Below are 22,814 nucleotides of genomic sequence, written 5' to 3'. Positions count from 1 at the left end.
AATTGAGATCTTTTAAAATTTATTAACGAATTCATTATATACCCATTCTTTAGACGTAAATCCATAAATAGAGATTTAATATTTATTTATTGAAAAACTTTATGCTTATATTCTTGGTAAAAAATATGTTTCTTTTTGTGTTATGTTACATAAGAATTTTTAATTCATTTTTTGATCAAAAAAAATTTTTTTTTTTAAAAAAAAAATTCTTGTGTAATACGAAATCATAACGTCCCCCAAAAATATTGAAACATTAAAATTTTTATTGATTTTTATTGCTTAATAATCTCTTTTAACTTTTAATAGTTAACTTTTTTCCGGACCGAATTTTAACAAATCTTCGAAATAATAAATTCTTTAACCAATATAATTGAAATTGAAATTGAATTCATTCAATTATTTATTTATGTTTTGACCGTCAACTGACTTTTGAGTAGTACAATGATACCATCTAAAGATTATGTCTCCATAATGGTTAAAATTTTATGGAATTTCACAATTTTCCTTACATAAAAAATCATTGATAATCCTGCTTAAACAAAAAAAATTAGATAAAAAGGTTCATTGTATTTACAAAAATATGGTTGATTGTTTTTAAAGAATTTTCTTTTGGCATTAAATACATTCAACGAAGATAAGGTGGACATTCATTCATTCATAAAAATATCCTCCATCCATTATTAAATTTATTTTCAAATGAATTTAAAATGAATTAAATGAATTCAGGTTTGAATTTTATTTATTTATTTTTTTTGCTTTCATTTCTTTCCTTTTTTTCTTTATATTGTAACATTTCATAATTTTATTTATTTATTCATTTATTTTTAACTGGTTAATATAGGTTTACGAAATACTTGAATTTTTTTTTTGAACATCTCTATCGTAACCTCACAACGTTGAAAAAAATCTGGTTGGATGATTAATGTTTACAATCATTTTTTTTTACACATCATAACAAACACATATAAGCTTATAAATTATGTAAAAAAATAATGTATGTGCTATTTTATAAAATTAATAGCATGTACATTAATTATATTTAATCTTAAAAAACAAGAAATCTTAATTTTTTATTATAATCTTAAATTTAGCATACATTTAAGAAATCGAATGAGACCTCTAGCGAAAAACGAAACGAATAAAATATATAAAATATTTTTTTTTTGTTTTTTTTTAAAAAAAAATATCTAGGTAGGTTAGTAGTAGGAATCTAACTAGATATTTTTTTCTTTTTATATATATAAATAAGATAAATAATATAAATATGAATTTTGAAACTAATTGAATAAAATAAAAATAAATAAAACCGATTTTTATAAAGAAAAAAAAAGCGAAAAATTTATAAAAAATGAAATTTTTTTTTTTTTTTAGAAAAATAAAAAATACTAACAAAATAAAAAAAAATAAAAAAAAATAGGAGGTCATTCTCATTCTTAACTAATTGACCTTAATGTTCATAATAAATTTGCATAATTTTTTTTTTTAAAAAAAAATCGAAATAAAAAAATCGAAAAATAACCCCGATTGGGTAAACAGATGATTGAACTTTGTTCAATCTTAAAAAGGTAATTCGGATGAAATCCTGGTGAAAAAAAGTGAGAAAAATAACGAAAAATTAGATAAATTTTAAAATTCGAATTCGTTAATGAAGAAATTATTGTACATATTATAATAATATGGATGCAAGGATTGACTAGGAAGCGTCGCCGTAAAAGTGTATTCGGTCAAAATAGAGTAATCAGCTCCCAAATATTGGTCATTAATGGGAGTCATAGGTTGGTTAAGGTGGTTGAAATTTTGTTGATTCAAAATATTAGTCTGTGGGATCGTTTCCTCGGAGACTACTTTCACAGGTTTTGATTTTTTAAATTTCCTCCCTGCTTTAAAAATATGTGCTTGTCTGTTCGGACTATATCTGTATTCGGGGTAATTTAGCTCGTGAAAATATTTGACCGTTTCGGACATTTGCTTAAAAATGAGTCTTGTATCAATGGGAAGGTTTACCCAAAGGCAAGATGAAACCTTTCCCAAATACGCTTGGCTAGATTTTAAAACTATTTGCTCATTCTCGTATTCAAATGTCAATCCACGTCTTTTTGCGTATTCAGAAACGTATTGTCTAAACAATATAAACGAATTAGGGGGTCGTGGAATTTTTCCATTCTTTTTACGTGGAGTACGTAAAGGAAGGTTGGTGTCCTTTAACGATTTATAAAAATCGGGACCATATTGATTTAGGAATCCGTTTACGAAGTGAGTTTCTCTTGCGAACATAGTTGTATATCGTAATTTTTTTTTTTTTATAAATAGAGGAAAGTCTTTTTTTTTTTTTTTTGTAATTTATATGAGATCTAGATTTAAATTGTAAGAACACCAGGGAGAAAATTGAGCGTTTTTATACTTGAATAGACGTTATTATACCGAATATTAATAAAATATGTATATTTATATTTTTTTACAGTTGAATACAATCAAATTCATAGACTAGTGGCTTTTCTTCGTGTAGCGTAATAGTCATTTTAGAGGATATTTTTAGGAGCAGAAAAAAAAGTCACTTTGTTCGTACAGTTTAATATATATTTAAGTGTTTTTAATTTTTATGGTAAAGAAAGAAATATGCACTCAAATGGCGCGTCAAAGAATATTTACTTACCTTCATACTTTGTAAGCTTTTTTTCTGTCTGCATATATTACCAATATTTCCAATTAAAGTTAGGCACTGCTTAATTTTTCTATAAAATCAAAAGAAAAAAAATAAAAATAAAAATAATATAATATATATATTTGTGTCACAGATTTCAAAAATAATTGTTTGTTTTAATCCTCGATTGATGAACGAATTCAGAACCCTGATATCTATTTTACATTCCAATTAACCTTATTTAAATGATTATAGAATATCTTTTTTTGCCAAAAGCACAGGAGAATATTGTTATACGTTATTAAAATCAATGTAAACCTTCCAATCGATGTTGTCATGTGGATAACATCATCATTTCTAACTAATCTATTAAGTGTAAAGTTAACAAAATCTTTTGATACTAAAAACAATGTAAAATATTTTGAATAATATTATTGGACCACTTTCTGAACAAAAATAAATAAAATTTAAAAATAAAAAAAGGGGGAGAATCAAAAATTGCATTCATCTTTATTGTAATAAATAATGAAAAGTCCATTAAATTTTTCATTGTGAATAATCTTTTTCTGTTAAAATGGGGATACATTGCAGTTAACCAAGTTTCGGATAAAATATTTGCATTCGCATTAATAATCTCCTTACACGATAGCGATTTTATTTTGTCTTGTTGTGGTTACACAATGCTCATTGACTCACGTGTATCAGTGTATGAATATATTTGGAAACCAAGACCAATAGGCAAAAGGTTAATTACAGTAGCAGTGTGCATGTGCGATGATCAGCTGATTTTTAAATTTACGTTATTTTCCTCAGTTAAAGATAATGAAAAAGAAATTTAATATTATATTCTGGCTTAGATGTAGTATCAAATGACACACACTTTTAATTCAATCTATTCTAATTTAACATCAAAGCATAAGATTATAACAAAAAAAATATATCATTGGAATGCAGAAATTTCCTAATTTTTCCGATTCTTTAATTTCGATCATACCAAATAAAAACTTGTGTGAAAATCATTCCAGAATTGGGGTTATTGTTATTGGACTTTTAAAAAAAAAATAATTTTTAATTTTTGAATTTCGGAGTTTAAAATTGATCATCGCACCAATCAAAAAATAAAAAACTTTTTTAAATAAATTAAAAATTAAAATATGTTTACAAGAAAAGAAGTTTAAATGATAGAAATTGTAATTATTTGTCAATTTTTTTTTGTTTAAAAAAAAAAGTCGGAAAGTAAAAAAAAAATAAAAGGGAAACTCAATACATAATAATTGTAACACAATGTTGTGTCACCATAAAAAATAATTGATAAACTTTAATTTGACTCTAATTACATTAAGATTGACTATTTTGACAATTGATTTGATTAATTTAAATTTATCATAAATGTGTGGCCTGGAATTAAAGCTCCGAACAAAAGATCATGTTTACAATGCAAAACGCGAATTTTTGTGACGAAGAATATAATAATAAACAATCTTTTGGATAAGACCAAAAAATAATTTTAACCTTTTTTTTTTTAAGAAAAAATTCTTTAAAACAAAAAGGGGAAAAATAAACAAATAATTTTTTTTTAATATTATAACAAAATATTTCTATTGTTTTACCTATTGTACTTCTAGGATAAATATTGTTTAATAGGTTAACAATTACCTAATAATCATAATAATCATCATGAAAGATTCGAATGTGTCATTTTTGTATTTCTGTTACCTTTGTGTAATGTTTAACATTTAAAAATTGCACCAATCCAATTTGGGTTTAGATATTGCGGATAGATATAACGCGTCAAAGGATATGAGGTAAATAAAGAATATTATAAATACTTTTAAGTTTTAGGCCAGGGACCCCATTTCCCCAAGATGATAAGCACGGTTAATTTTGAAATTTCCCGAATTGTAAATATCTATATAAATATACATAAATAAATACATATAATAAATTACGAAGATTCTAGACAAAATTATATATTAATTTTTTAAAAAAAATATTTAATATTCAATTATTATTATAAGTACAAAAATATTATAAACCTGTTTATTTCAACCTTTGTTTTTCGTTTTTAGTATATTGGCAAAATGAAATATCTTAATTTATTAATTTTTCCCTCGAATTCATATTATGTTCGGGATGTTCGGCATGTTCGGCGTAAAAAAGTTACCGTAAATATTAAAAGTTACAAAGCTTATTCATTAAAATCAAGGTCGAGATTTAACCTTTTTCTACTTTATTATACATGAATGATACAATGATTTAGAACGTTATCATAAGTCGCGATATATATATGATTTTATGCATAAAATATATGTTTAAATTTTATTACATTATATACGTATAAAATATTTAACCGTATTATAATTAGATCATACCGTATTATAAATAAATGCGGGATTTTCCAAATAAAGTCATGGATGAAAGAAAACCAATTAAATTCATTATATATATATTCTTTTTATCATTTTATCATATTGCCTTATCATGATTAAAATATCGTTTTTAAATTTCAAAATAGATGAAACAATAAAAAACGCCATTTTATGAAATTTTATGAATTTTGGATTAAGGCAAGTTATTGTTACAATACATTAAAGAGACACGAAGAAAAAAAAATTTTGAGTTATTCACGTATCAAAATCAAGATTTGTATAGTATTTTTAAAGTTAAATGAATAACGGAGAAGAGAACACCGACAATTTTACGCCAAAATTTTTATTTTTAAGTATTTCTTCCTTTTTGATCTTCGTTATCTTTTTAAAATTGATCATAAAATTGATCATATGCTATCTAAATGCTCTATATCAAGTAATTTATATCAAAGTTTAGAAGTATTCTTAATAACATTATAATGAATAGAAAACGCCGCCGAAATTTTCATGGAAAGAAAATTCTTCGATCTTCCTTAAAAAAGAATCATTTTCTAAAGATTATAATCTATTAGTACTGTAAAAAAAAAAAAAATTGCCGCAGTTAAGGTTTATTTACTCAGATTATGTAAAATGTTAGCATTCAATCAGATGCTAGATTGGGTGTACTGTATTACCGCATACCATATCACTCTTGTATCACCCTTTCTTTATTATCACCTTACCTAATAGAAGCAAAAGAATGTTCCAACAGCACGTTGGTTGTGCAAATTACTGAATTTGGAATCTGCAAAAGCAAGAAGGATTGCACTAGAATTTTCCAATAATTAATTAACTACTATATTTGTATAGAAAAAATTCATATGATTAGAAAAGAAAAGTATCAAGGATTTTTTTTTACATATTCGATTTACAATGATATTAAAAAAGTATATCAAATAATTAATTAATATTTTTGAAAGAGAAAAAGACATGATTAACTGAAACTTTCTTGGCGCATAATTTTTTTTTTTTTTTGACAAATTATGTTAATTAACCAGATTGCATGTATTGTAATTAATTAGGCGTAAATATTATTTTCTTTTTTTCTGGAATTTTTCATTTTTCTGTTACCAGGAATAATATTTGTTTTTTTAAATGAGAAAAAAAAATCATGAAAATTGCAGTGTTTCCATTTGAAAAAAAAAGATAAACAAACAAATAGAACATTTCCTTTCGTTCGGGAAGGTCTTTTAAAAAAAAAATTTTTTTTTTCAATCCCTGCTTTTTTTTCTATTCGTAAAGAAATTTAATATACATGCGTATATATGTGTGTAATATATTTTTTTTAAAAAAAATATATATTAAAAAATATGTATTTTATTCTAAAAAAATATGTACTTTATTTCAAAAAAATATGTACTTTAATTTAAAAAATATATACTTTATTTTAAAAAATATGTACTTTATTCTAAAAAATATGTGTTTTATTCTAAAAAATATGTGTTTTATTCTAAAAAAATATATAATTTAATTATAAGTCAATTTAAAAAATATATATATAATTTAATTATAAGTCAATTTGAAAAATATATATATGTGTTTTTTTAAAAAAAATACATGCAAATTTTTCTATAATATTATTCCTAAATTGTATTTACATAGAAAATTTCGATATACGTTAAAAAAGAATAACACTTTGGTAAATCATTTTTGAAAGCGTGTGAAAATTTCATGAAATTAATAAACAATCTCAATACCCGGGTTTCAACATTTCAAACATTATCGTCCTAAAACAGAAAATTTCGAGAATTCAGCTTTAAAATATTTGAATAAATTAAACTAGAAAAGGTTATTGATACTCTTCTTCGAAGAATGTTTGGAATATTTTTAAAATTATTCTGAAAATTTCTGAATATTCTGTATTTCTGTTCAACAAAACATTTAATAGGTTTCAAAGATAAAATAGTAATTTAACAATGAGTTACACCGGGATTGAATAATATAAACTGCCTCTTACTCAGGCACCGGAGTTGTAAATTCCTGTTATATATTATTGATCAGCAATTATACATAATAGAATTTTTTGATTCAAAAATTTCCTAAAATAATTGTTTAAAATCTTCATTACACAGCAATCAATCATCACATTAATCACATTCTTGTAAAAAAAGGTATAAATATCGCCATGGATTTCTCAAAAAAAAATAAAAAAAAGAAAATAACAAACAAGAAATAAATATAATAATAATAAATCTCAGTTTTTTTTTTAAACACAAAAATAAAATCAATAAAATTACAGAATATTCAAACAATGACAAATTTTCATACTCCAGCTTTTTCTATTCATAGTGAAAATAATTCACTTATTATTCCAACATCTGATACTTCTCTTCTAATTCTTCCTCATTCTCCTTCAATTGATACAATTGATACTAGCTTTCTTTTCGCTCCTCACTCACCTTCAACTAGTAGTGACGCTGCATCCACTAGTTGTTCTTCCGGTTGTAATTCACCAACTGTTAGCGACAACGAAGATTTATTTGTACCGATGGAACAACTTAATAATGTAAAAAGACTTTTAAGAATGTTTCCACCTCCAATGTCTGCCGTAGAATTTATCAACAAAAATCCGTTCCATGCTTCGGATGGGCATATTAAAAGACCATCAAATAATTTCATTCTTTTCCGTAAGATTGCACATGACCAGAAGAATCAAACTCCTGCTTTATCTGATTATAACGAAAGACAATTCTCCCAGATAATTGGAAAAATATGGAAAGGTCTCTCTCAAGGTGAAAGAGAAGAATATAAGCAACTAGGTAAGGAAGTGGCTGAAATGCATAAAAAAATGTTCCCCAAATATAAATATCAACCTAAGAGAGATAAAGCCGCATGGAAGCATTTTAATCCGGAAAATAATAATTCTAATCTAAAGTCAAAAAGAAAGATTAAGGTCAAATTACAGAAAAATCAAGAAACAACATGTGACATTCCTAAGATTAATCTTAACATTCCTCAACAACAACAGCAGCAAATTGTTCCGGATAATACTCTAGATTACACAATCCCTGTTGGATTAGATCAAATAGGTCAAATGGGTCAAATGGGTCAAATGGGTCAAATGGGTCCAATAGATCAATTATATTATCATCCCATGGATTATTTTAACGAAGAATATTGGATGCAACAAATATAATACAAATAACACGTATATTGTAACGAAGTCTATATTAGTTCTACAAGGATATAATTATTTAATTGGCATTCGATTTTTTTTTATTTTTTATTTTTTTTTGGCATCATCTGTTTAAAATTGGCAATAATTTCATTCAAACTTGAACAATTTTTATAATTTCGCAGTAGACAACAACCTCATTTCAGATTTTAAGTCGCATATAGACAATTTTAGTCAATCATTAAATTATAGAATTAGATAACCAAATTCATGAACAATTTCAACTACGGATTTTATATCATTCACAATTTACATATATATTATATATATACTTCTATATATTTCTTTATCTGTATATTTTTATCTTTTTTGTAGATTTTTTTCTTTCTTCACCTGTCATTGTTAAATAGTTTCTTTATTATATATGTATATATGCATATATATATATATGATACTGTATATTCTCTCTCTTTTTCCTTTTTTTTTTTAAGATTATTATATTGGATATGAACGAACATTTTGATTCAAATTTTATTTTTAACCCAAATAAATTATACAATTTCTACTTTATAAGTTTTGATTTAAGAAATATTTTATTTTTTTTATATACAATATATACATATATACAATACATACACATACAAAGTAAATATATGTAATCAAATTATCGATTTCACTTGGTATAATAAACCCCAATTAAGTGTTATAGCTATTAAGGCCAATAAAATTACCCTTATAAAAACGATAATGATCTAACCGTATTGGGTTTCACCAATTTTTACTGCGCGTTACATAACTGCGCAAAATAAATAAAAAAAAATTCATTCTGTAAATCACGGCTGAAAATGCCACAAAAGAAAATTCGGTCAGAAAGAATCGAAAGAAATGATCGACATTTTCGAAATTCTATGGACTTACTTTCTAAAACCTAAAAAAGAATATTTTATACGGTACTTTAATTCCGTTATTTATTTATTTATTTTTATTTTAAGGACCCCCTTGTCACAGCCAATTCCGCAGCTTCCGATTATTCATGGTTATCTAAAACTGTGCCATATATTTGAGTGTTTCATTTTTTTCATTTCATTTTATTTATTTTATTTTATTTTTTAAAACGTTAAAGCATTTTTAATTGTAAAAATTATTATTGTTAAGATTTTTATTCGACTTATCGACCAATAATTGAAAAAAGAATATATTATAATTATCCCCTAAAAAGGTTTTGTAATTATGAATGAATGTTATAGCTTAAATTAGGAAATTGAATCCATTAAGAAAGGAGTGATGATGTATTACGAATTTAAACTGCGTGTACATAAATATTTGTTGGTTCGGCCCTACCTAATGGGTAACACCACTTATTTTGGTGAAGTTATTGGGGGTCGAATTCCAATGGATTTACTCCCATGGTTTCACCCAATAATCTAATCCCAAAGTTGTTCAACTAAAATAGGGATATAGAAAGATGAATGAAATCTATTTTTATGTACCTTTCAATTGGGAAATTGTGTGTAAATCTGGGATTTTTGATAACCTCTTTGTAATACGGAAGTTAAATTCATGAAAGGGTGAAAAATTCTGAAGGAAAATCGGTATAACCTAGCCGCAGCCCGCAGGTGGATACATAGATTTTAACCAATAATTTTTTTTTGAGGTAAAATATTTAATTTTATTTTATTATTTACCGCTTTATTCTCTTGAATTTTGACAGACGAAAAGAATGATATACCCAAAAGTTGGGAGTTGAGAGCATGAAAAATAAAGAGAACTCCAGCAATTGTCGACGCACAAGTTAGCTTTACTGAAATTGATATTAGATACAGGAAATTTAAAATTTAAATTCAGTCAATATTTGATGTTAAAACATAATTTTTGAAAATTATCCAATATACTGTACTACGTTATGAAAAAAATGGACCCCCTTTCGGCCTTTCCATTATCATTCATGTCTTGACGCTTTATTTTACATCTAATGAGGGAGGGTATCAAAGAGATGGCTTTTCATACTTGAAGTTTAACTAATTACCACGTAATGAAATGAAACGTGATCCTGTAATAGGATGGATCAGTATATACATGCTGCCCAAATTATTTTGGGATGCTGTAATTCATTCAGTTTATATGACTATGTAAAGTGCCAAAATAATAATTACGGTAGCCCAAAATAATTTGGGCAGAATGTATAGTTCTGTAGTAGTTTAATGGTAGCGTTAGAGAATTGCCAACTTGTTCATTTTTGATTGACATATAAAAATTGTATAAGTTAATCAAATAAAGTAAAGTATATTTCACATTATTACCAAAAAAACGAAGGTTGTATTGATATTGCCGGAATGCTTTAGTAACGAGATTACATAAAACCGGAATTTGCATCTTCTGCTCGTATAATAATAATCTCGTGATTAGTATTAGATGATGTTGAAAGAATAATAAAACCTTTTACTCTTTCAAAAAACTACAATTTTTGCCATCATATGAATAATTTGTATGATTTTACTATAATAAGATCCTTTTAAAAAAATTATCCGACCAAAAATAGTCAATTTTAGATTCCGCACTGGTTCTTACTTATTTTGAAATTACAGCCCTGTGTCACGTGATATTACATCACACTATTTTCCCTGCACGATTACACGCTATTTGTCCATCGGTTGTACAATAATTATAAATTTATGAGAATCGAAAATTCATTAAAAAAATTAAAGTTTTTTATCAATATGCCTTATGGTCAATTAGAAGTAACTGTTGGTAAATTTTCACTTATTTAACTTATTCATTATTCATTTGTTAAGCTATTTATTGATAATTTTTCACTGCTTATTTTGGGTCGAAATTAAAGTTGAAAGTAAAAAACTTAAAGAAAGTGATTTTTTTGGTACGTATCGTTTTTTATTTAACTTTTCATAGAATAATAAATAATAAATATTTGTAATAAATTTATTTAAATAATAGTATTAATATATTAATAGATAAAACGAACCCTTATGTTTGTTTATCTTTGGACAAACATAATAAGCAAAAAACTTGTGCTATTCAGAATGCTGGAAGTGGAGCAACTTGGAACGAAAAATTCAACTTGTATGTAAATTTGATTTATTATGTTCATTTTGTTATTTCACGTTTAAATCTTGTGATTTGATATTGATTTATTAAAATATTTCAAAGATTTTTAATTTATTCCCTTAGATTATAATCGTATATTAACGATTAAATTGATATTATTTTTAGCGATGTTTTAGAAGGTCGATATGAACTTTATATTGAAGTACTTGATGATGTTAGTAGTAATGATGATTTAATAGGTAAAATTGTTTACCAATTAGTATATATATATATGTATCTTTTTTTTTTGGAGAAAATATTTAACTTAATCACTTATTCACATAGGAGGAGCTGCTGTACCATTATATGAAGTTTTTCAACAAGGTCATGTTGATAATTGGTTTAATATTACACGTCCTAGTGGAAAGCCCGCTGGAGAAATTCATTTATCAATGAATTTTAAGAATCAAGTAAGAGAAATTTTTAAATCAATAATTCGAGAATATTTCATATATACACTCTAAAATGATCGTGATTTTAAGGGACCGACATCAGGACCTCCAGGTCATACACCATATCCAGTTCCAAATGGTCCGGGTTATTTTTCACCCCCAAATTCGGGTAGTAACATTTTTAAAAGTTATTCAGAAAATCAAGTACAACAAGTACAACAGGAAGCTTTTAGTAGTTTTGGTCCAGAAGGTGGCGCTATCCCTTCAAATTATGGAAGTGGCGCTCCTCCAAATGTGATAACACCACAATTAACTGGCCCTCCAGCTTATCCTACCGCTGGAGGTGGGTTTCCTGATCCATCATCATATGTTGTAAATATGCCAGTTCCATCGCAGCCACCCGATTATAAACCTCCTACAAGTGATAATTAACGATTAGATGGTAATTATATTTAATATTCGATCCTTTTTATTATCCTAAGAGCAATGTTTGAAGTAAATTATAATAGTAAAATAAAAAGGAAACACAAAGAAGAAAAACTTGAAGAAAAATACGAAGATAAAGATTATCAAAAATAACAAAAAAAAAAATTATAAATATATTTCATAATTATTAATTTATATTTAGTTACTTAATAACATTATAGATAAATTTAATTATATTTTTATTTAGTATTTTTGTATGTGAATATGAATTAATATTATTTTTTATGGTTAATAAATTAATTATATATAATTTTTAAATTTTACAATGATGGTCGTCGATTGATGTTATCAATGAATAATTCCAGTGTGAAAAAAAAAATGATAACCCATCATGATGTATCAAAAATCGAGTGATCGTTAATAGGAACATTAAAATAAATAGTTATGGTACGATACAACGAAACATGTTCACTCATTTTTACTGACACCTGTTTTACCGATATATAATTTATTAACATCACTTTTGCCGACTTGCCACTTCATCGACATCACATTTTCTCGATATCATTTCAACGAATCGCCATTTTTGCCGATAGCCATTTTGTCGATAAGTAAGTATCATGAAATTTTGCCTTTCATTAAAGTTTTTTGAAAATATCTTTTAATTATTTCATTTTATTATATATAATTATTTACATTTTGTCACTTTCTAATCAGTAAAAATTTTCACCGAATAAGTAATAATTATTTATCATGTAGCAGTAAGCGAGGCGCAGCTAAGTAATGAATTTATTTATTTTAACAATGGTGGCAAGTCGAGTAATTTTTCATGTTGGTAAAATGGCAATTTCAGTGAAATGAAGTTAGGTAATTTTTCATGTCGGTAAAAATGGAGTATAGGTACGAATGTATGATAATTCGATAAATATCTTTACGTATAATATAGTGTAACAGTTATGGTATGTTTGTTTGTTTTGAAATTTTTAACCGTATGTGTATACTACTATCGAATATACTGTATAAAGAAGTCAAAAGGTGTTCAAATTAAAGTTGGTAACGATTATTATATATCGAATTACAACCTTTAGCGGTTGTAATATTATGAACGTAAGATGTAAATTGGCTGTAAATACTACATACACTATTATAGTATTATGGATTTACTTGACTTTTGGATTTACAACTATTTACGGAGACCATTAGTTCAAATTGGGTCCAGCCAATAATAAAATCGTCAATTTTATTTTATTTACTGTGTAAATTTATTTGATACTTTGCATTTATATACATGCAAAAATTGTTATCTATCCCATACCTCCTAATGAAGTTGAACGTAGAAGAGCGTTAATTTATAAAAAAATTTCCTGAAACTTGATAATTATAGAACTCTTTTATCATTCCTTTTATCGAATTCAACTAAATTAAATCAGATAACCAATCGTAACATAACAACATTAATTAGATCATACCTGATCGTACTATTATAATAACGATTTATTAAAGGTGTTATGAGTCTTTATTGCGGTATTGTGCTTTATTGTTATTTAGGTATGAAATTTTAATCTGTATGCTTCTCCAATTGCCGTACCTGCTTCTCTGGATGTATTTATATAAATACAACTAATCTTACAGGTACGGTACAAAGTCACCTAATAAATATCATACCTATAATATTTTCCATTGTTTCGTAATTAATATTCATTTTGTCTATAATGCAACTGTAAAATACTAAAATTTATTATCAACGTCCTTTAAATTACACTTTTACATCTTAAAAAAATTTTATATTTAATTGTTCAAAATAAATTAAAAAATTTAGTCAAGTTGAGTGGTTGTTAATACTAAATATTATGTGCAGTAAGTACATCATCTCCATACTTCTTCACAGTAACTACGCCATATGTTTTATATTATTTTTAGCGCATCATGATTATGCAAGATAAGTTATTAATAAAAAGATTTTCCTGATTTACATAGCCAAAGGAGTTTTATAAATCATAATATTAGAATGGAATGAAAAAGAACAATATATGATTATTTTTGCAGATCTGCCTTTTTCTTCACAGGCATACTGAGATAAAGTGATATATAAAATAAAAAGCTTTTTTTAAAAATAACCTAGAGTAGTATATTTTATTAATATAGCCCTATTTTAAAAACATGTATATGAAGTTCAATCTACAGATGTACAGTAGGCGATCAAAAGTATACGGACATTTTTAAAATAAAAATTTCATAATAAAATAATATAATAAAAATAAAAATTATTAAGTAAATATATTAATCTGATTGTCCTTTATTAATTATATGTAAAAAAAAATTATATATTAATAATTAATATTATATCCATTTGCAGCAATAACCGCTTCAATTCTGCGTGGCATGCTGTCAATTAATTTTTTAAAATATTCTGGAGGAATATCGTCCCATGCATCTTTAACATACTTCTCAAGCATTTGGATATTAGATGGTGGTGGATCACGACGACACACCATTGCTTTCATTTCTGCCCACATATTCTCAATAGGGTTTAAGTCGGGGCTTTGTGCTGGCCATTGAAGCACTACAATTTTCGCATCTTTACGGGCGGCCATAGCGACTTTGAACGATGTGGCAGAGCATTATCCTCTTGGAAAATTCCATTACCACATGGAAAATGCTCATCCAAAGTAGGTATGACATAATCTTGAATAATTTTAGCATGGGTTTTACCTGTAACTGAACCTTTTAACGGAACAATTGGTCCAAGTTCACGCCAGGAAAAACAACCCCAAAACATTCTGCTAGGGCTGTGTTTTACGGTAACTGCAACACAATCAGGATTCAATCTTTCTCCTGGTTCACGCCAAACCTTTCCCTGACGACCTTGTTGAAACTGAGTAAAAGTGCTTTCATCGGAAAAAAGCACACTTCTCCATTTTCTCGTTGTCCAATTTCTGTGAGCAAGAGCCCATTCAAGGCGAGCCTAATGATGTGTTTCTGTCATTGCAGGTTTGCGACAGGGAATACAGGCACGAAGTCCAACCTTTCTAAGGTTACGGCGTATGGTACTTGCGGAAACAGGTTGCTTTTTACGAGCTGTCCAAACAGTTGCAATCTTTTTTGAACAGAGTCAACGATTTTCACCATTTTCTTGAACAAAAGCTTTGAGTTCTTGTCGCGTTGGTGAGTTAAAGAGTGGTGGCCGACCTGATTTTTTTTTTGGTGTGAAAGAGCCAGTTTCACGAAAACGTTTAAGTACATCATAAACAGCAGTTTTACCACACCCCAATTTTTCTGCAATCATACGACCCGATTGACCACAATTATAACCATAAATAATCGCATATCAGGTTTTGGGAATGAGTGGCCTCATATTTGGTGAATGTTTATTACTAAAAAAAAAACACTGTGGCATTTTTCATTATGATATTAAGCGTTAAATGATGTATTGTTTATATTATGTCATTGTGTAATGATCGGCATAATTTTGGCAAATCAAAATGTCCGTATACTTTTGATCGCCTACTGTAATACTATTACTATTAAAAGATATCTTTGCAAATTATGAAAATTATGAAAAGAAAATAGGGGTACAAGAAATGTAAAATTTACACCAATACTCCTGATAATTTTTATTTCCGGAATTATTAATTTTTCACAAAAATAATTATAAGGATCTATATGATATTTTTTATAAGTATTCTGCCTATTATTTCCTTTCACTTCAATTCATATTAAAAAAAAGTATTTATTATACATCAACATTAAATTAAACTGCACCACAAAGAAAATAGAATTCCTGCTTTTTTATATATTCAAAAGTAAAAATAAAAAATATTAAATTTCTCTTTACTTATGAGACCACCTTTTTGGTTAATACACTATACTTATATAAGTAGTTTACTGAAGTAAATAGCATCTTATATACGAGTTTTTTCTTTAGTTTTATTTTAAACAAATAATATAACTTATAAATAATCTGCAAATATTTATTATTAACTTTATACATATTTTTTTTACATAACTCTATACAAATCAAACTTTTAGTTTTAAAAAATTTAGTTACTAATTGTTATTTATTGTATTTATTATATTAAAAGTTTTTTATTATTTATTATTATATTAAAATTTTTTTTTTAATTACATTAATATTTTATTTATTACTAAACATTGAAGTGTAATTTCTCATTAACTATCTAACCAAAATATGCAGTTTTTATACTATTGGATAAAGCAAATCAAGAACTTTCTAATAAATCTAAAATTGCATAAATTCAATTACTACATTCTAATAAACTTTTTTAAATTAATTCTACAATAAAATATTATTAATTGTTAAATTTAAGATGTAATTTCTTATTAACTATTCAACTAAAATGTGTAATTTTTAAACTATTGAATAAAGCAAATCAAAGGCTTTTTAATAAATTTAAAATTGCATAATAAATTCAACTATTATATTCTAATAAACTTGCCTAAATTTATTTATAATTAAATTATAAAAATAAATTAAATTATGAAATATAATTAATGTTTTATAAATTAAATAAGAATAAATTGATTATAAACAAAAAGTAAATTTTATTTTTTATTAAATTATAAAAACATAAATTATAAAAATATTAAAAAAAAAAATTTGCCATAACATGAAAAATTTTTATATCATAAAATATTTGTATTTCTATTAAAAAATATTACTTTTAAATTAGTAATATATGATTTTAATTATAGGATTCTAATTATATATTATAAATAAATATAACATGAAAATTTACTCTTTAATTGTAATAAATAATACATAATAGTTTAGATGTAATAGTATAACAAGTTTATAAAAAGAATTAGATGTAATAGTATAACAAGTTTATAAAAACTTTAGATGTGACGGTATAACAAAATTATAATAAAACTTAAATGTAATAATGTAATAACTTTAAATATCAAAATATAAATAAACTTAGATATATTTTAAATATGATAGTATAACAAATTCAAATTTTAACAAATTATAAAGACAAAAATCTATATAAAAAACTTTAGAATAAAAGAGTAGTGGGGTAAAAGAGAAGAAAATTATAAGTCCATAAATTTTTTTAAAAAATTTTGTAATTTCTCAGTATTATTTTTATATTAAATAACTAATTTTACTTTATTTTAGCATAGAAAATTTTTTAATAATTTTTTAATTAATTAATAAAATTTATTAAAACTTATTTCAATCAATATTAAACTTAGATGATTTTACTACCATTAAAATTATTTTAATAAGATGGTATAAATTTATCAAAATCTGATCACTGGATTTTTAATAATTTGCAAATTATATTTTGTATTTTTTTTATATTAAAATTTATTTATAGTAATAAAAATAATAAAATATTATATTAATAAGAATTTAATAAATGTTTAAAAAAATTTTAAACTATTGTAAAATACTTTATTTAATATTAAATATTTTTTAAAGAAAATTTAAGTCTTTAAAATTTAAGGTAAAATTCAATATAATTTTAAAAGATTACATTATATATAAAGTAAAATTATGAGACAGAAAAAGTTGGTAAAATTACTAGTAAATTTGAAATTTTGTGAGAAGAGTTCTATTAGAAGTAAGTGGAATCCTACCTATTTTCAATAATAATAAAAAAATAAATTTATTAATAAAGTTACTAAAAATTGACATAAATTTTTATATAAAATTATTAATAAATTGAAATTGAGTTGTAGTCTAATAACTGCTAAACAGATACATAGGGTTGTATAATTACAGTATTTTAAAAAATTTTGATATAAGTTACATTTTAAGTTTTGTAAGTTACATATAAATTACATTGGGAGATTTCAGAAATAATATCAGAATAATTAGGAAATAATAGTTTTCAGTAAGTAAAATTATAACATAGTAATTCCAATTTTAAAAAATATGATTGTAAAAATGTAATTTCTTGAGAAAATAAATAAAGTTAATAAATTGTTTTATTTTATGTAGGACCCCGGATATCTAATATAAAGGTCATAATGGACTTTTGGCCAAAAACACCCCTTTTTGCTAAAACTCAAAAAATCGTTTTTTGTAAATATCTCAGTATCCAGTAATTCAATTTTAATGAACTTTTTTATATTTTGTAGCCCTCATTTAGCTCTACAATTTAAAAAAAAGTTCATCAAAATTGGACCACTGGATGCCGAGATATTTACAAAAAACGATTTTTTGAGCCCCTGAAAAATGGACCAATCTGCCGAAAGTGTGACTTATGACCTGTTTTGGAGATATCCGGGGTCCTTTTTATGTGTTAATTTGAGAAAGTTTGATCACATAATATGACCAATAGGAATTAATTATATATTATTGTCCAGAGCGAAGTGAAGGATTATATATGTTTATAAACTTTAACGACATATTAGATTACGTGGCGAAGTCCGTTTGTCCGCATGTGTTATTTTTGATTGATCTGCACAAAGCGTGTCATTGAAATTTCATGCTACATCAAAAATAAACAATCTTTTTTTTTATTTTTTTTTTAGGTTTCGGCGGAATAGTAAGTATATTTTTTTTCTTATTTGATTTCAAAGAAATATTTCTGACGGTTTATTTCTTATTTTTTTTTCTAAGGTTTCTGGATTTCTTGTATATATCGGACTTTAAAAGTAGATTAGAAAGAGGTGGTTTTTTTTATTTGTTTGACTTTAAAAAAATGTTTCTAACGTTTCATTTTTTATTTTTTTTTCTGGGAACGCTGGGTTTTTTGTACACGCCAGTCTTTAAAATAAAATAGAGAAGAAGGCTTTTCTTATTTATTTGACTTTAAAGAAATGTTTCTAATATTTCATTTCTTATTTTTTTTCTAGGGTTTCCAGATTTCTTGAATATACCAGACTTTAAAGGTAAATTGGGAAAAGAAGGATAGTGTTTAAATAAATAAAAATTTTAAAATTTTTTATACAAAATTTTTTGCTCCAACTTTACAATGGTTTCCATTTCCTAGTAATATAAGTTATTTTTTTTCTAATAAATCAAGTATTGAGATTGGAAAGTAGTTATGACAAATAAAAGTTTAAAGATATATAGGGAAAAGGTTTAATTTTAAATATTTGGCATCTATTTTTAAAAGTAAGAATGTTATACAGAAGAGTTAAAAGGGCCATTAATTTTTATGATAAAAATAAAAAAGGAAATGAAAAAATTAATTTAAATACTTATGTTAGAATCTTAAATAAACATTTCATCCATTTCATCATATAGTTTGTGAATTAATAGGAAGTGTTGCATCTTTTCAATAAGATAATGTACCTATTTATACTGCAAAAATAACTAAAGATTGGTTAAAGAAGAATAAAATTATGATTATTGATTGACCAGCCAATTCCTTTGATTTAAATCTGATAGAGAACATTTGGAAGCAGTTAAAAGACAATATTCAGAGTCAGGAGATCTTTCTTAAAACAATAGGTAAATTTAAAGCTGCACTAAGTGAAGAATGGGAGAATTTGGACTACTCCATTTTTGATGTTATTGCCTTAATGCCACAACAAATCAATAATTTAGAATAACCAAAAAGGGCAAATTCATTTAATCACACCTGCAATATATTAACTATATTCTATTTGTATCTGATTACTTAAAGATCCATCATATAAAAGAAATGGTATACCCATATAAGAAATTCCGGCAGAAGGCACTCATTGTTAGAATCAATTCTTACACTTACTACAGTATATAAGAAAATTGAGAGTTTTGTAAGCAGAAAGTTTGATGGTACAAACGAACAATAAGAATAAAGTGTGATCTCTAACACTTGCACTCAAAATAAAAATGTTTATAATTAGTTAGCTTAGTTTATAATATATCATTACTACTGAATTTTCGTTAATAACCCTTTATTTATAGATATAAAAAATAATACATGTATATATAAATATGTAAAAATAAAATAGTTAACTATATATAATATAAAATTTTCATATCAATACTGTTAATCAGTTATCCTCATTTTACATAATTGTTATTTAGGTCGGTTATCTCATATTACTATGTATTAGCATAATAATAAAATTATTGGATAGCAACGGGGGTTTATTAAAAAAATTGCATGAACGGTCCCGTCAAACCGATAATATTATTATTGGATGATTTAAACTATATAATAGTCTAATGCGGCACTACGTGCCGCTATTAGACTATTATATAGTTTAATCATCCAATAATATATAATTATATTCTTCTTTTTTTATGCAATGGAGTATCTGGTTTAGACTCGGGTGATTTTTCATCCAAAAGAGCATCTAAGCAGTTGACTAGATCCGTTGTATCATAACGTGCTTCCTTTGGCATTCCGACAAGTTTAAAATTACCATCCATAATTACAAAGAATCGGAATGGCCAAGGTGAATATAACTTTAAGAAAGTGTTATCCATTGTATCTGCTAATACAGAAATCTTAAGATGAGTAGCTTCAACCATATTACGTGCAGCTGTCAACCGTTCTTCTAATGTACGATGCTCTTTAACATTTACAATATTACCAATAGGCCAAACATCACTGGCGTGTGCTTCACGAATTTGAATCATATAAAAGTCTACATCTTTTCGATATTTTTTATAAATGTCGTTGAGCACATGAGATATGTATCGATATAAAGGACAGGTATGTGATCCAGCAAGAAGAACAAGGGGTCGTCCCGGTTGGTAAAGTGAGCGCAATTGAGTTATAGTTTTATCATTATTTAAGGGAACTAATGAACAGTCAGGTGCTGGCATTCCTTCTTTGAGATTTCCAATAGAAGCAATATTGTTACGAACATATACTTGAGTTGTTTGAAATGCAGGATCATCTGAAAATAAAGTAAGCAATAAGAAAATGTTAATGTAATAGCAAAAAAAAAAAAGAACAATCCCTTTTTTACCTTTGTAAAGTTGTGGAGCACGTCGTAATAATTCTACAGCCTCATCCGAGTAACCAAATTCTCGAACCAACTCATGTTGCATTTGATCAGTAACATCCATCCAGTCCTTTCCGGATGTGGGATCACTTCCAACCTCGTAATATTTTTGTTGTAATTCTGGTGAAACCCTTCGCTTTTCTTCTTCTTGTAGCAAATTTAACATCTCTTCTTTTTTTGTTGGAAGTATTGGTACGATGGTAACTGGGTTAACGGGAACAACTTTTGGAAAGTCATTTTGATTTTCTGGATCCAATAATTCCGAAAAATTATGCTGCACGTCATGAAGCAGTTTGGACATTTTGATACAATCATCACACAAGTCATAATCAAAACATTCTGAACACTTATATCTGTGAAAGCAAAACGATACAAAAGGGATGAAATAGATATTTCTAATGTCCATAAAAAAGTTGATTAAACTAATTATTTACCTTGCTCCTTTCCATTCACTTTTGCCACAATAATTACAAGCAATACCGGCGTGAACTTTGTCATGTACTAGATGTCTCTCAGGAACATGCATATATTGCATGAGTGATGGCAACGCATTGAAATCTACACGCCCACTAGTTTCATCAAACATTCCTCCGCGCAATCTAAGTACGAGATGTAATGTTGGTTCATTCCATGATTCTCGAGGGAAAATGGAGCTATTGTCGCATATTGACAAAGTAAGAATTTTGCCGGATAATGTTTTTACACGAACTATAATAGCTAGAAGTAGCTCCAATGTTGCCCCTTCTCGAATACCATAATATTTTAAGGTATTAGAATCACTCAATTGCTTTCTATATAAAAGTGAATAAAGACATTGTTTATTAATAGGAATGCCTTCACATTTCTGAATCATTTGTTTAACCTCACGGATAGTGTTATATTCAGTTACATAAATTTCTACAATTTGTCCATCTTGCGTTTTCACGCAAAGTTTAAATGAAGTTGTAGTTAACACCAATGTTGACTCGTTTTGAATATTACAACATTTCATGGTGCTAGAATCATCCAATTGTTTTCCACCGAAGAGAAAGCATTGTCTATGAACAGGAATATCTATACATTTCTGAACCATTTCTTTGACATCATGGATAGTGTTATTTTCCGTTAGATAGAGTTCTATCGCTTTTTCATCTTGAGTTTTCACATAAAGTTTAATTGTTGTTAAAATTAGCTCCAATGTTGACCCTTTTTGAATATTATAAGTTTTTAAGATGGTATTATCATCCAATCGTTTTCCATCAAAAAAAAGACGTTGTTTATAATCAGGGATGCCCTCACGTTCCTGAACCATTCGTTTAATCTCATGGATAGTGTTATTTTGCATTAGTAGGAGCTCTATCGCTTTTCCATCTTGCGTTTTCACATAAAGTTTAAATGGAATTTGAACTGCACTGATAAAGTCTCCTTCCTAAGAATAAAAAAGAATAATTCAATAACATTGCACGAGTAATACTTTTCTTTACATTCTATCTATCATTAACAGTTACATAAATATTTCATATAAACACCAACCTTTATTCCTAAATTTTTAAGAGTATCAGTATTTTGTAAGACTTTTCCGCAATAATTAAGATTATAGTCGTGAATTTCATCTTTAATATAAGTTTTAAAGCATTTCAGCAATAGCTCTACCATAGTATCCGCTGTCACATTTGCTTTATAATAATGGGGTCCAATAGTAACAGAAAAAACTGGAGGGAGATTAGGCACTGAAATCAAATACATTTTTTGTAAATTATTTTAATTCAAAAAGCGATTTCGAACAAATTGCTCGAACTTAAAGTACTTATCTTTGTAGTACAGTAGTACAT

At 26.1% G+C, this 22,814-nt stretch overlaps 4 protein-coding genes across 4 annotated transcripts; 2 read left to right on the top strand and 2 right to left on the bottom strand.

Annotated features, from left to right (window-relative positions):
- Positions 1-1,626: 1,626 nt before the first annotated feature.
- OCT59_010211 (uncharacterized protein) lies at positions 1,627-2,274 on the bottom strand (the record flags this gene model as incomplete). Its single annotated transcript, XM_025329351.1, has 1 exon — positions 1,627-2,274. One exon carries the CDS (start codon positions 2,272-2,274, stop codon positions 1,627-1,629), a length of 648 nt encoding a protein of 215 aa, XP_025171968.1.
- Positions 2,275-7,300: 5,026 nt separating this feature from the next.
- OCT59_010210 (uncharacterized protein) lies at positions 7,301-8,185 on the top strand (the record flags this gene model as incomplete). The annotated part of the gene is made up of 1 exon (XM_066132878.1): positions 7,301-8,185. One exon carries the CDS (start codon positions 7,301-7,303, stop codon positions 8,183-8,185), a length of 885 nt encoding a protein of 294 aa, XP_066000482.1.
- Positions 8,186-10,860: 2,675 nt separating this feature from the next.
- OCT59_010209 (uncharacterized protein) lies at positions 10,861-12,410 on the top strand. Its single transcript, XM_025320199.2, has 6 exons — positions 10,861-10,912; positions 11,004-11,039; positions 11,134-11,242; positions 11,393-11,466; positions 11,552-11,676; positions 11,749-12,410. Exons 1-6 carry the CDS (start codon positions 10,882-10,884, stop codon positions 12,088-12,090), a joined length of 717 nt encoding a protein of 238 aa, XP_025171970.1. The 5' UTR covers positions 10,861-10,881; the 3' UTR covers positions 12,091-12,410.
- A 7,865-nt stretch (positions 12,411-20,275) lies between these two features.
- OCT59_010208 (uncharacterized protein) lies at positions 20,276-22,757 on the bottom strand (the record flags this gene model as incomplete). The annotated part of the gene is made up of 4 exons (XM_066132877.1): positions 22,516-22,757; positions 21,438-22,411; positions 20,968-21,356; positions 20,276-20,895 (listed from the first exon to the last, which is right to left on the bottom strand). The coding sequence occupies exons 1-4, from the start codon at positions 22,726-22,728 to the stop codon at positions 20,276-20,278; spliced, it is 2,196 nt and encodes a 731-aa protein (XP_066000481.1). The 5' UTR covers positions 22,729-22,757.
- Positions 22,758-22,814: the final 57 nt, after the last annotated feature.

Source organism: Rhizophagus irregularis, chromosome 18 (genome assembly GCF_026210795.1).
Source record: "Rhizophagus irregularis chromosome 18, complete sequence".
Taxonomy (NCBI): domain Eukaryota; kingdom Fungi; phylum Glomeromycota; class Glomeromycetes; order Glomerales; family Glomeraceae; genus Rhizophagus; species Rhizophagus irregularis.
This window is presented reverse-complemented; position numbering and strand designations above follow the sequence as displayed.

Coding starts and splice junctions, on each gene's coding strand:
- OCT59_010209 (XM_025320199.2), top strand. CDS start 10,882: ATGCCTTATGGTCAATTAGAAGTAACTGTTG. Junction 11,467..11,551: donor TAGTAATGATGATTTAATAG/GTAAAATTGTTT, acceptor TTATTCACATAG/GAGGAGCTGCTGTACCATTA. Junction 11,677..11,748: donor CAATGAATTTTAAGAATCAA/GTAAGAGAAATT, acceptor CGTGATTTTAAG/GGACCGACATCAGGACCTCC.